The following is a 12,997-nucleotide window of genomic DNA, read 5'->3' as shown; positions in this document are numbered from 1 at the left end:
TAGACTGGTGCAGGACTTGTATGCTAGCTGTGAGACAGTGGTACAGTGTGCTGTAGGGGTAACAGAAGTTCAAGGTGGAGGTGGGACTCCATCATGGATCAGCTCTGAGCCCCTTAGTGTTTGCGGTGGTGATGGACAGGCTGACAGATGAGGTTAGACAGGAATCTCCATGGACCATAATGTTTGCAGATGACACTGTGATTTGTAGTGAGAGCAGACAACAGGTTGAGAAAATCTAGAGAGGTAGAGGTATGCTCTGGACAGGAGAGGAATGAAGGTTGGTTGCTGCAAGACAGAATGTATGTGTGTGAATAAGAGGAACCCAGGTGTAACCGTGAGGCTACAGGGAGTGGAGATCAAGAAGTCGGAGGACAGTCCAGAGCAATGGAGAGTGTGAAAAAGAGATAAAGAAACAGGTTCAAGCAGGTTGGAATGGTTGGAGAAAAGCAACGGGGTACAATGCGATAGAAGACTATCAGCCAGAATGAAAGGAAAGGTGTACAAGACAGTGGTGAGACCAGCGATGCTGTATGGCCTAGAAACAGTTACAATGACAAAAAGACAGGAAGCAGAGCTAGAGGTCGCAGAGATGAAGATGCTAAGGTTCTCTTTGGGAGGGACCAGGATGGAGAGGATCAGGAATGAGTCTATCAAAGGAACAGCACATGTTTGATGTTTTGGAGAGAAGGTCAGAGAAGATGACCTTAGATGGAGAAGGTTGATTTGCTGTCGCCACCCCTGAACAGAAACGCCGAAAGGAGAAGGGGAAGAAGAAGATAGATATGAATGTGAACATTGCAATAGAACAGTGGCAGTGCAATAAGACGCTTGAGTGCAAGTTAACAAGTGCACGTGTTTTCATTGACTTTTTTGTTTTCTTTACTGTGGGGCTCTTTGAGAAGTAAAGGTGGCTGATCCCCGGACAAGATAAAGAGAAACCTGGGCTCGTCCGGGATTTGAACCCGGGACCTCTCGCACCCAAAGCGAGAATCATACCCCTAGACCAACGAGCCACACTTGGCTGAAATCTCCCTTCATTTTAAATCAAAGAGAGGGTCCAACCTCCTTTTCCCCACTAAAAAGAGAAGAACCCACCTGCCCTCCAGGCGCTGGTGGTATAGTGGTGAGCATAGCTGCTTCCCAAGCAGTTGACCCGGGTTCGATTCCCGGCCAGCGCATCCTACCCCACTTGTTGGACAACCTTCAACTGAAAGTGATGCTGTAATCCTTTTACTTCCAAACTGTATATTTTCAAATCCAATTCACAGTCAAGAACATGTGCAAGCCGTTACACACACACACACACACACACACACACACACACACACACACACACACACACACACACACACACACACACACACACACACACACACACACACACACACACACACACACACACACACACACACACACACACACACACACACACACACCGTTGTGACTAGAGGTATGATTCCCGCTTCGGGTGTGAGAGGTCCCGAGTTCAAATCCCGGACGAGCCCTATGTAATGTCTATAGGAATAGGAATGGTGCCCTGTATTTTCTTGAGGAGTCTAGTCCAAAACCCGACATGAAAGTTAGCATCTGTGGAGGCAAATCATGATGGTGGGTGATGCCCCCGACCTCCAGGGAGAAGGTACCGTCCCTCCTCGCCGCTCCACCAGCCTCACAGACAGCTTCTTGTTGCACAGCAGAAAGTGGACAGTGCAAGAAAAAGTGATAGAAAAATAGAAAACTAAAAATAAACAGTGTAAATAATATATATAATAGTACCGAATTTGTTTAACAAGTTGCAACTAAACAATATATAGACAATATATAAACAGTATAAACATGCATTATTGCACTACTGAGAAAACCATCGTGTTGCTATTGCATCATATACCATTATGGTACTGCCGGCTGACCTTTAGCCTAAACTGTATACAAATAAAAACCTTTGCTGCTACTCTCTCATGTCATCAAATATCACTTTGAAATATCAGAAAAGAAGATATATGTCTGTCTCTGTATGTGTGTGTGTGTGTGTTGAAGTATTGACTGTTTCCTCAGGAGTTTTCTTATTGTTGTCCTTCTTCTGAGGCTGAGGAGGTTTGGGACGTCACCCAAGATCTCAGCAACTTCTCCAGCAGCATTGTTGAGAAAGTCCTGACCAGCCGCATCACTGTGTGGTACGGCAGTACCGCTGCTCCGGACCGCAGACGCCTGCAGCGAGTGGTGAAGACTGCGGAGAGGATCACCAGAACTCCATTGCGAAGGACCCCGACCACCCTCAACACAGACTCTTCACACTCTTCCTGGACCTTCCGGCCGGAGGTACAGGAGTGTGAAGTGAAGTGAAGAACACGTTTTACCAGTTATCAGACGCCTAAATGGCTAGCACTTTTTCTGCACTTTACATGCACCAATGGATTTGTAGGTACTGCCATTTAAAATGCACTCATCCTTGCACACCAAGCTGCACTCAATGTTTTACCTTTGCTCCGCCAACACTTCTACTTATTCTTTCCCCTTCAGGGAGTTTATGCTGGTGTTTGGACTTGACACCTGGTGGTCTTCCTAAGAAAAGTTTTGCTACTCCATTCTTCTTCCGCTTTCCAAAGGGATTATGCAAGCGGCTGGGCTTGTCCGGGACTCGAACCCGGGACCTCTCACACCCGAAGCGAGAATCATACCTCTAGACCAACGAGCCACAAAGGTGTGTATGTATGTGGAACGACTTGGACACGTTCTTGACTGTGAATTGAATATGAAAATGTACAGTTTGGATGTAAAAGGATTACAACATCACCTTCAGTGTAAGACTGCCCAACAACCTGGGTGGGATGCGCTGGCCGGGAATCGAACCCGGGCCAACTGCTTGGGAAGCAGCTATGCTAACCACTATACCACCAGCGCCTGCAGCGTGGGAGTCGCAGTCTCAGTTCAATCTTCCCCCCGTAAAGGTCCCCCGCTTCGCTGATGTTTACTTTATCTTGACAAACTTCAATCACTCAGCTGAGGATTTCCGTTTTCCGTTAAACTGCACCCGCGGTTGACATGTTTTCTTCTCCCTGACCCGAGAAAAGACAGCGTTTTCCCGAAACTAATGTCCATGTCTATTGTACATTTATCCACTCTTTCATTCACACATCATGGGCATACAACCATTCCCTCATACAATCATTCACACCTGAACAAACAACAACACACAAACAACAATTCACCCTTCGGACAATTTAAGGTCTCCAATACACTTATGTTTTCGGACCGTGTGAGGAACCCGGAGAGCCTGGAGTTTCCGGCCCCTGTGCAACCCCAAGTGTAGAATACGCTGTTTAAAACGTGAATGAATGAGTAAATGAAGGATTGATGCATGGTGTGTCCTGCACGATTCCTTCAAGCTAGGTTGTGTTTTATGAGTATTTACTGCAAGTAATCGCTTATCGGCTGAATTCAGCATCTAACCGACAGCTACGTCTGCATGTATTTTCATCACAACACTCGAACTTTGACAAACAGCATAGTTATTTATTAAAGACAGACTCACTGTACATTTTCCAAAATAGGAAGAGGAAAGATAAATAAAGCTTTTATTATTTAAAAAAAAAAAAAAATCATCCAACTAAACAAAATGCACAGTCGAGAATACTTTGGAAGTTCAAATTTGTACATAAAACATATTTACAAAATCAGATGCTTTTGCCCTTTTTTTTTCTTTTTACATAAAATGAGGAGAAAAAAAATAAAATAAAACTTTGTACCTTCTGTTCTGAGTACAAATACATCTGTGAACGACATACAGTGCAAAACTGTAAGATCCGTTGTGCCACGGGGGGTTAAGGTTGAGTGAGTCGGGAACTTTTTCCTATTCCGGGATCCAAAAGTGGATGTTTATGAACGGAGTGGCACGAGAAAAAAGAAAGAAAGAAAGAAAGAAAGAAAGAAAGAATAAATGAAAGAAATGCGGCCATGTCTATTGGACATTTTCTCCCTGTGGTTCTTCCTGCCGAAACCCAGAGAGACGAAGGTCGTCGCTCCTCTTTCATCGATTTCAGCAAAGAAAAAAGCCAAAAGCTTGATTTTTGGAGTTTTACTGCAAGGAAGATTTGGATTTTCTAAAAATAGCACCAGCTATTGACAAGAACAAACACCTGACTGAAATCTACCATCACTACATCCCTCAAAGCCGCTGCTCGCCATTTTGATGGCTGGTGACATGATAGCGACGCATGCCGGAGTTCAACGCCGCCATTTTGGTTTGTTATTTTTGGTTGAGCTCCTGACAGCCGCCCCCCCGGACACCTTGTGTCTACCGAGCTAATGATACACTGGCGGCGCTAATGGTGCCACAACATCAATGCTAATGGCTAGCACCATACTGTGTTAGCAAGTGAGATTCGGCTAATATTGTGCTATCCGGATGCTGGCTGGCTGGCTGACGTGCACACACACACACACACACACACACACACACACACACACACACACACACACACACACACACACACACACACACACACACACACACACACACACACACACACACACACACACACACACACACACACACAGACCCTATCCCTGACTTGGGTGTACGGATCGTCATACTGGTGGTTGTCATACATTTGAGGGTTTCGTGTTTTGTTGAAGTGGCTAACCGACTGTTAGCCGTGCCCCAGAGGTGTGATGTCAGCGGTAAACAAAAGCTCTCATTCGTCGATCCCAATTTAGCATATTAGCGTTAGCTCGTGCCGAACCCAAGAACCCGGGACACCGTTATTTGTGGAAGTTCTGTGATTGTTTTGATGTGAAGAAGAAAAGGTGAATTAGTTTATTGGTCCGCTGGGAGGGGGCGCAGCCTAACAAGGCCCCCCTCAGCCTTCAGGGACTGTCAGCAATATGAGGGTTTACCGAACAGATAGGGGGCGCTATCACTCAAACAAGCCTGCACACACAGGTGCGGACAAACATCTGATCTCCAGAGCAGGTCGAGAGCACCAACAGTAGGGGCTCCAAGGCACAATAGGCATATTGGAGCCGCCTGTTTCAATCCTCTTAAGGCCGCGTGATGCTGACACACACACACACACACACACACACACACACACACACACACACACACACACACACACACACTTTTACTGCGCTGCTTTGGGAAAAAATGGCTGCTTTTGATCTGTGTTTTGGATTATAAATACAAAAGGAGAGCGTGAGTCAGGAAGGGACACACACACACACACACACACAGTTTTCCAGGTTGGGTTGCAAATCCGCTCCCTCAGCTAGAACGCGAGGGAAAACAACGCCCCGAGATGTTAGTCGTCGGGAGAAAAATCGATGCTGGAGCTTCATCTTCTGAACGGCGGAAGGGGGAGCGCCATCAACGCCTTGCCTCCCCCCCCCCGGGCTTACACCGTGTGTTATCTAAAGCAGCAGAGTTTGGATTAGGGGGGCTGGATTTGCGGTGCATTACGGAATTTGGTGGTGTTTTGATTTGTCGCCCGCGGATACATTCAGAGCCAAAGTCAGACGCTCTCAAACCGGGTCTTTCGACTTCCCGATGCTTCTCAAAGACGGCAGGTTCTGCTCAACCGTCGCCGTCGTGGAGAAAACCTCCGAGGTCTCAGTAGTTCCTACCGGACGACGCATTCAAGTCATTTCTGGTCTGTTTTCCACTCGCTTACATTCCACCGAGTGCCGGAACAAGACAAGAAATTAAGATAAAATTAAATTAAAAAAGAAATACTCCCCCTTTTTCCGAAAGAGTTTTTTTTAGAGAAAGGAAAAAGACACAGAGAGACAGAGAGGCGTCAACAGGCTAGTGCGTTTCTGCCGGAGGAAAACGACCTTTTGAGATGACAAGAAAAAAAAAAAAGCTTTAACTTTGCAAGAGTAGTTTCAAGGTTTTGAAGATATTCCATTGCTATATATTTTATAACTCGTTGTCTCGGAGAGACACTGATTTTAACTTGTTTACATGGACCGTAATCTGCATCGCGCTGCGTTCAATGACCCTTTGAAGGGTCGAGATTTCCAGCGTCAGGTTCAGGAACATCGACCAAACCTCGTTTGTGTTCTTTCCAATAGACAGTGAGGAGGACACACCACGCTGAAAAGGGGCGTGAGTTTTACATGTAATTTCAAATATCTTTGCTTTTAAATATAACTTTAGCTGCCAATATAGTGCTTTTAAAAGTTCCCATTTTTTTGGTAGTTTGTTTGTAGGAGCCATTTGACACCAGCGTGACCCTGGGTAGGACCAGAGGATAGCACTGACTGCATCGTCGAGGGGAAGCTAATGCTAGCAGCTTGATGTGTAGGAGCTACATTAGCATCTTTATGGTAGTCTTTAGGGTAGTTTCCATCAATCTGATCCTAACATTAGCAGCTAGCTGTCATCTGTGAATGATAGGAGCAATATTAGCATCTCGATGGTATTCGGCTGAAGGACAACACACACACACGCACACACACACACACACACACACAGAGTCAAGATAGATTCTTTCAATCAAATGCTATCGCTAGCAGCTAGCTGTTGTCTGTGAATGGTAGGGACTACATTAGCATTTTTGGTTTTTCATTGAGTACGGTTAGCTTCCTACGTAACAGCAGTGAGCTTCACCGGCTTTGAAGGACCTTTTTGGAGTTTGTCTCAGATGATGGTCCTCCCCCCCAAAGCTGAGTTACTTTCCTCCAGAGAAGATCTGTCTCTTTGCGCTCGATGTCAAATGGCCTTTACAAAAACCGACCAAGTGAAGACTCTTGGAGAACCAGAATCCTCCAGGACCTTCAGCCAGGAGGATCTGGGGCGGCTCGTTTGTCCCAAAGTGTGGTCCGATGGACCTTCGGTCTTACAACTGGCCAATAATCAGATAATTACTGTCCATGTAAACAAACTGGCAATGGTTCTCTGGATGAAGTAGTTCACCCCCATCTTCTAGAAAAGTTTATCATTGTGGATTTTAAGCCTTGGATTAGACATGATCAGATGTTGATAACACTGGGTGATCGTGCAGCTTGACGTATCTCCTGGTTCCACGGGGTTCGACACTAACCTGCGGCCGGCGTTCTCCGGCAGAAGCCAGGCAGAGGATGTGTCTCTCTGGCTGTCGACGACAAACGTGGAACAGATGAACGTTCACTCTTTAAAGCACTTTCTAGTTTCACCTCTTGTTTTTTTGTACAAAACGACACGGTTCCTTCCAGGAACAACTGAATGAGAAGACTTTTGAACGCTCAGGAAAGGCTTCAGGTACATTATTCATCGCTCATGTGTATAAAGTGCACTTTTAAAACTCTTCTTTTTTAAAACAAAGAAAAAAATATCTTTTGATCCTCGAGTGGAGGAGCTCCTGCGATGGGATTCTCCAATGGCGAAGAGGCTGAGAGGCTGACGACATGTTCTGACCTCCAATGAGCGGGGCACGTCAGTGTTGCTGCCTCTGTGTGTGTGTGTGTGTGTGTGTGTGTTTGCGGCCGCTGACGGGTCAAGGCACTAACCTTCACGAGAGGAATTATGGGATGTCTGTGGGTTGGGAGACGGAAGGAGCTACTCACACCGCGGATTAAAACACGTCCCTCACGGATCACCAGCAAACCAGTTAGAATCAACGTGTTACTGCTTCGGGGTTAGAGGAAAGCTTTGCTAGCAGTCCGGAAGGTTCCGCGGCGGGCGCCGCCGCACCGCAACGTGCCGCCACCCGATCCATCGGAGCACCATCCAGGGTGCAGGGTTCAAATCTGTCACTTCAACACTCCTTCACCCCGCGTCTCCGCGAGAGGGAGTCCGCACCCTGGATGTCCCGGCAGGCGGGGCTCGGGGCGGAGGGTTGGCGGGCCGACGGCGCCGGCGGCGTACCGGCCCGCATTCTGACAGAGGTCCGACGTCGACGTGTCCGCTCGCCACCGTTTCCTCAGCAGAAGAAAATGTCGCCGTCAGCCTGGGGGTCCGAGGTCACGGTCACTTTGCTCTCTGGAGGTGCAGATGCAAACACGTTACTCTTGTCGGTTTCACCACGGTGACCGTGATGCTACTCGCTGTTCTACCGCACGTCGGTCCGGGTGGACGTACCTGCACACTGCTCCTCCCCTCCGCTGCCCTTCTTCTTCTTCTTGTCCTTCTTGTCTTTGGGCTTGGCGAGCTTCAGCAGCCGGGAGGGGAGCTGCGACTCCTTCTCCGCTCCCTGAGTCTTTGCCGAGGAGGAGAAGGGGTTGAAGTTCTTCCCCATCCTCTTGGATCCGATGCGGAGGAAAGGCTCTTTGGTCGGGGCCGATGACGAAAGCTCCACCTGCGAGGAGCCAGATCTTTAAAACCACCCGGCAGAGATGTAAACCAAGCTAATTCTCGTGCCGATGCCTTTACCTCCTTGGGCTCCTCTGCTGCCTCTCTGGAGTCCAGATCCAGAGAGCCGGAGCTGTGGAACCTGATGGAGTCCTCAGAGGTGGTAGAGGGAGTCCGCTGGATCATCTGGTGCTCCGACTGTAGAAAAGCACAGCAGGACATCAGCTGCAGATCCACGGCATGATGACACTCTGCTTCAAACGACATGGAAACCACCGCTCAATGGGACATCGACCATACATGTTGGCACCATCGGACCTCCTTGCAGTTACTAGAACCTGTTGAGGGACAAGGCCTTTTCTTGGTGCATCCAGACAGCACAGGAGCCTGGGAACACAGACCTCAGCTCCCAGAACCATTTCAGCTCTTACTCAAGGTAAGGGGCCGTATGATGCAACTGCTTGGTGATTGGTGGAACCTTAACCCTTACCAAAGCCCTAACGGTAGCCCGAATGCGAAACCTAACCCTCCAAACGAAAGTCAAACATTCTTGGCAGGGGTGCCGTTGAAACCCCCAACCAAGACAATGTGGAGGCAGGTCCAGCTTCCACTTCTCTATCCCATACAACTCTTCAGATAAATGATTTTGAGTTTTTCTACTTTGAGATGTGGTTGTAAGACCCTTACATTACATCAATGACCGTGATTTCTTTTTTTTAATCCTTCAAAACTAATGTCTAACATGTAGTTAATGATGGCCAAACTTGGCGCCGGTACCAATGGACACACATTTACCAGAGCCCTAACCTTAACCCTAACCCTGATCCTAACTGACCAAAAGTCAGAGAAGCTTTTAGGTGCTTCTGTTAGAAAGCCCACTCAAGACAATGTGGTTGTGGGTCCAATTTAAATTGTCCTATCTCATATAGTTACTCAATGATTTTGAGTTTTGCTATTTTGAGATGCGTCTATAACAGTGTTTCCCAACCTTTTTTGAGCCACGGCACATATTTTACATTAGAAAAATCACACGGCACACTATCAAATAAATATGTCAAAAAACATTTTTTAACGAGTTTGAATGAAACCGTAGTCTCAATTTACTTAGTGTGAAATCTGATATATATATATATAATATCTGTAGATTCGTCAAGTTGCAATGCAAATTTCCCACTGATGTGGAACTTTTCCAGAACATTTTTTTTCAATGTCTGAAGACACGTCATCAATATGTTTGGAAATGGTATTATTTGAGAGAATTCGGCTATTTCTTTATCAACGCCAGAGCCGAGCATTTCTTCTACAATGATTTTGCCGGCAGGTAGTATTAATGTTTTGCTACGGTGTGTGGCTGTTTGGATTTAGAGATGAGTTCAGCAGCTTTGAAACAAGCTTTCACTGCTTTCTCACTCGTCTTGGTAGTTTTCAACAATGCTGCCTGTTTGTTTACGCGGATACAAGTACTTTTTATCTTAAAAATGTATCACGCAAAGCGTCACTAATCACTCTGATACACGGATGCACAGGTTAATTCACTACCCGTTGCCATCGAGTGGAAGAGCATTTATTTGTCACTGCACGCTGCCCACGTAGACATAGGAAGACACATTATTTGCGTTGAATGAATTATTTTCGCACCAATCAGGTGAAAGTGGGCATTTTTCCGCGGCACAAGTGGTTGGGAAACACTGGTCTATAAGATACTTACCTAACCCTAACCCTGACAACCATAATTTTTCTATTTTTGTTAAATCTTTTGAAACTTATGTCAATCATCTAGTTAACGGAGAACAAACCTGGTTCCGGTACCAACGGACAGCCCACATAAAGCGCAGCCCCGACCCTAATCTCAACCCTAACCCGAGCTCTCAACCTTTACCTCGAAGTTAAACCGAATTCTCCGACTGAACGTCGACAATCTACTGAGCGGCGCCGTTGGAAAGGCAACCCGAGACAATGCGGGTGCAGGTCCAGTTTCTTAGGTCTATCTCATACGGTTCTTCAGGTAAACGATTTTGATGATCGCATCATCACTATGGATTATAACCCCCTTATCGAACCTTAACTGTCATAAGCCACGGCCATTACTAGATACTTCTCGTGCACTGCGGAGCGCCATTTTTTTACAAACAACAGTGGCTACATCTCAGCTGTTTATTTTCCAACAAAATGGACAGAAGCAGCAGAAGCAGCAGGAAACGGGTCGACATAGAGGTCCAAGATCTTCTGGCCTGCCGCGCCACGGAGGCGTTCCCAGGGCTCGGGAGGAACATCTACATTTTGACCAAAATAAGATGCACACTCTTCGGCGTGGGCGTCACGGAAATGCAGGAGAAACAAAAGACCTGACTTTAAGAAGCGAGAAACGATGAAAATAAACCGTGTCGAATCTGACCTCCTCTCTCTGGCTCTCCAGCCTCCAGTCGGCGTCCCTCCTCAGCGCCTCCTTGTCGCGCTCCAGCCTCCTCTGCGCCTCCCTCAGCCTCTCCAGCTCCTTCTGGTAGTCCTCCTTCTTCCTGAGCAGAGCCTCTCGCTCGTCCAGCAGCTCCTGCCGCCGCCGCCTCGTCTCCTCCTCCTCGTCCCGCAGCCTCTCCTCCCTCTCCGAAAGGCTCCTCTCTCTCAGGTCCCACTCCCGTTCCCTCCGCCGCCGCTCCTCCTGATGGGCCGCCTGCTGCTTCTGCGGACACAACGTTTTCTGTTTGAGCTTCCTGGCCGAGATGTCGAAGGTCGGCGTCGAATCGTCTCGCAAGCTCGGTGGGGATCGTCGCAAAACGTGAGAGAGAATTTAATCTCGATTGAGGACAAAAGTCAGCGGAGACATAACGAAAAAGGACTTCGATAATCATTCATTATCTACACGGCTTATCCGAGTCTATCCCATCTGGAAACATACAACTATCACCCTCTCATTTGGACACATCTAACCATTCCCACATCATAACACACACACACACAACGGTTCGCACTCATTCGAACATCATATAGACATCCGACAATTCACCCTCTCATTCTCACGTCTGGGGAATTCAGGGCCTCCACTGCATGTGTGGGAGGAACCCGGAGAACCCGGAGAACCCGGAGGAACCCAGAGGAACCCAGAGGAACCCAGAGGAACCCCACGCAGACACGGGGAGACCATGGAGACTCCATGTAGAAAGCCGCACTTGTGTGTAACGTCTGTTTTCTAGTGATCTGTCGTTCGCGAACGTAACGGCTCTCTGAGGTGAACGACGGAAGCCGGCTCCTGATTGGTGGGGAGCCGGCTCCCTTCGAAACGCTTTTTTTTTCCTCTTGAAGGCGCACCTGATTGGTCAATAAGCGTGGCGTCGTCTCTGTGTCTGCACTTGTTGTTTCTAAATCCCAATCTTCAGTAGAGACTGCTTACACATTTTAATTTATATTTTTTGCATGTTTTTCAGGAATTCTGTGTTGTTTCAGTCTGGTCAAAAGTTGAAGGGTAAATAGTTAAAAGTTCTTGTATTTTATAGTTTATTTATAGCACTGAAGAGTTAATATTTTTAATTTATCTTTACTTATTTTATTTTGTTGTTTTGCATTTTTTTCAGGGATTCTGTATTGTGGTTTGACTTAAAATTTGTTGAGTGTATAAAAAGCTAAAATTGTTTTGTTTCTCATAATTTATTTTTTGTAGATCTGTAAATATTTTAATTTATATTTCGTGTGTTTTTCAGGGATCCTGTGTTTCACTTTAAATTTGTTACGTATAAAAAAAGGTAAAAGTTTATTCTTGTATTTCATAGTTTATTTGTTGTTGCACTAAAAAGTAAATATTTTTAATTTACATTTTGTTGAGTCGTGTGTTTTTCAGGGATTCTGTGTTGCTTGACTTTAAAGTTGCTTAGTATAAAAAAGTTTAAATTAGTCAAAAGTTCACTGTAGAGCGAAAAAATAAAGGGTATTAAAATATAATAGTAGAATGCATTTTTTTAAAATGAATTATCAATTCATTTTGTGCATAATGTTACATTATTATTGGTATTATGTCGATTAAAGCAACAAAAAAATCTGAAGATCCGTTCCGGCTCTTTTTTTAATGAGCCGAGTCGTAAGAGCCGGTTCTCTAAAAAAGAGCCGGAATTCCCGTCACATACTATCTTCTGTTTTCTGATCGGAGCGGCTCTGACAGGCCGCGTCCGATTTGGAGCGATGAAGCCGAAGATGAAGCCGAGTCACCGGGCCGATAAAACGGAGACGCCGGCTCTACGGACCTGCAGGCTGGCCGCCTCCTGCCGTTGCCTCTCCAGGCTACGGTGCTTCTCCTGCTCGATGAGGGAGGAAGGACGGGACGAAGACGTGGACGTCGACGACAGCGACGACGAGGACGAGTGGCGTGACGAGGACGAGGCGGCCAGGCGTTCGCTCAGGGCCTGGCGCTGCTCCTCGATGAATGAGTCCTGCTGCAGCACCACGGCCTGCAGGGGAGGAGGGGCAGTCACACACATGTGGAAGGTGTGTGTGTGTGTGTGTGTGTGTGAGAGAGAGAGAGAGAGGGAAATGTCGAGTGTGACAGTGAGGCTGTGGGTATGTTTGAGTATGTGTTGGTATGAGTGTGAGATATGCCTCTGTGTGTGTGTGTGTGTGTGTGTGTGTGTGTAAGTATGAGTAAGTGTTGATGTGAGTATGTGTGTGTTTGTGAGTACTGTAGTGGAGTTCTGCATCAGCAACACACCCTGTGGAGGAGGGTTAGTCACACACATGTGGAAGGTG

The 12,997-nt window shown here is 46.7% G+C and overlaps 1 protein-coding gene and 4 non-coding genes across 15 annotated transcripts in view; 1 reads left to right on the top strand and 4 right to left on the bottom strand.

The window, feature by feature from the left end:
* Positions 1-941: 941 nt before the first annotated feature.
* Positions 942-1,013, bottom strand: trnap-ugg (transfer RNA proline (anticodon UGG)). The gene has a single exon. It is a non-coding gene; the product is annotated as a tRNA-Pro (tRNA).
* A 93-nt stretch (positions 1,014-1,106) lies between these two features.
* trnag-ccc (transfer RNA glycine (anticodon CCC)) lies at positions 1,107-1,178 on the top strand. The gene has a single exon. It is a non-coding gene; the product is annotated as a tRNA-Gly (tRNA).
* Positions 1,179-2,623: 1,445 nt separating this feature from the next.
* On the bottom strand, positions 2,624-2,695 carry trnap-cgg (transfer RNA proline (anticodon CGG)). The gene has a single exon. It is a non-coding gene; the product is annotated as a tRNA-Pro (tRNA).
* Positions 2,696-2,829: 134 nt separating this feature from the next.
* On the bottom strand, positions 2,830-2,901 carry trnag-ccc (transfer RNA glycine (anticodon CCC)). The gene has a single exon. It is a non-coding gene; the product is annotated as a tRNA-Gly (tRNA).
* A 4,616-nt stretch (positions 2,902-7,517) lies between these two features.
* Positions 7,518-12,997, bottom strand: part of LOC147225172 (A-kinase anchor protein 13-like) — an 81,884-nt gene continuing 76,404 nt past the window's right edge. For 10 of the 11 annotated variants that reach the window (XM_086163925.1, XM_086163926.1, XM_086163932.1 and 7 more), the window contains 5 exons: positions 12,499-12,702; positions 10,665-10,946; positions 8,351-8,467; positions 8,060-8,276; positions 7,518-7,960 (listed from right to left, as the gene is read on the bottom strand). In XM_086163925.1, coding sequence (XP_086020051.1) covers positions 7,902-7,960; positions 8,060-8,276; positions 8,351-8,467; positions 10,665-10,946; positions 12,499-12,702 — 879 coding nt within the window. In that variant the 3' untranslated portion in view covers positions 7,518-7,901. The remainder of the gene's footprint in view (positions 7,961-8,059; positions 8,277-8,350; positions 8,468-10,664; positions 10,947-12,498; positions 12,703-12,997) is intronic. The other variant, XM_086163928.1, reaches the window with a different exon arrangement.

This window comes from Fistularia commersonii, chromosome 17, assembly GCF_037954325.1.
Source record: "Fistularia commersonii isolate RoL2024-O1a breed Wild chromosome 17, RoL_Fcom_v1.0, whole genome shotgun sequence".
NCBI classification, from domain to species: domain Eukaryota; kingdom Metazoa; phylum Chordata; class Actinopteri; order Syngnathiformes; family Fistulariidae; genus Fistularia; species Fistularia commersonii.
This window is presented reverse-complemented; position numbering and strand designations above follow the sequence as displayed.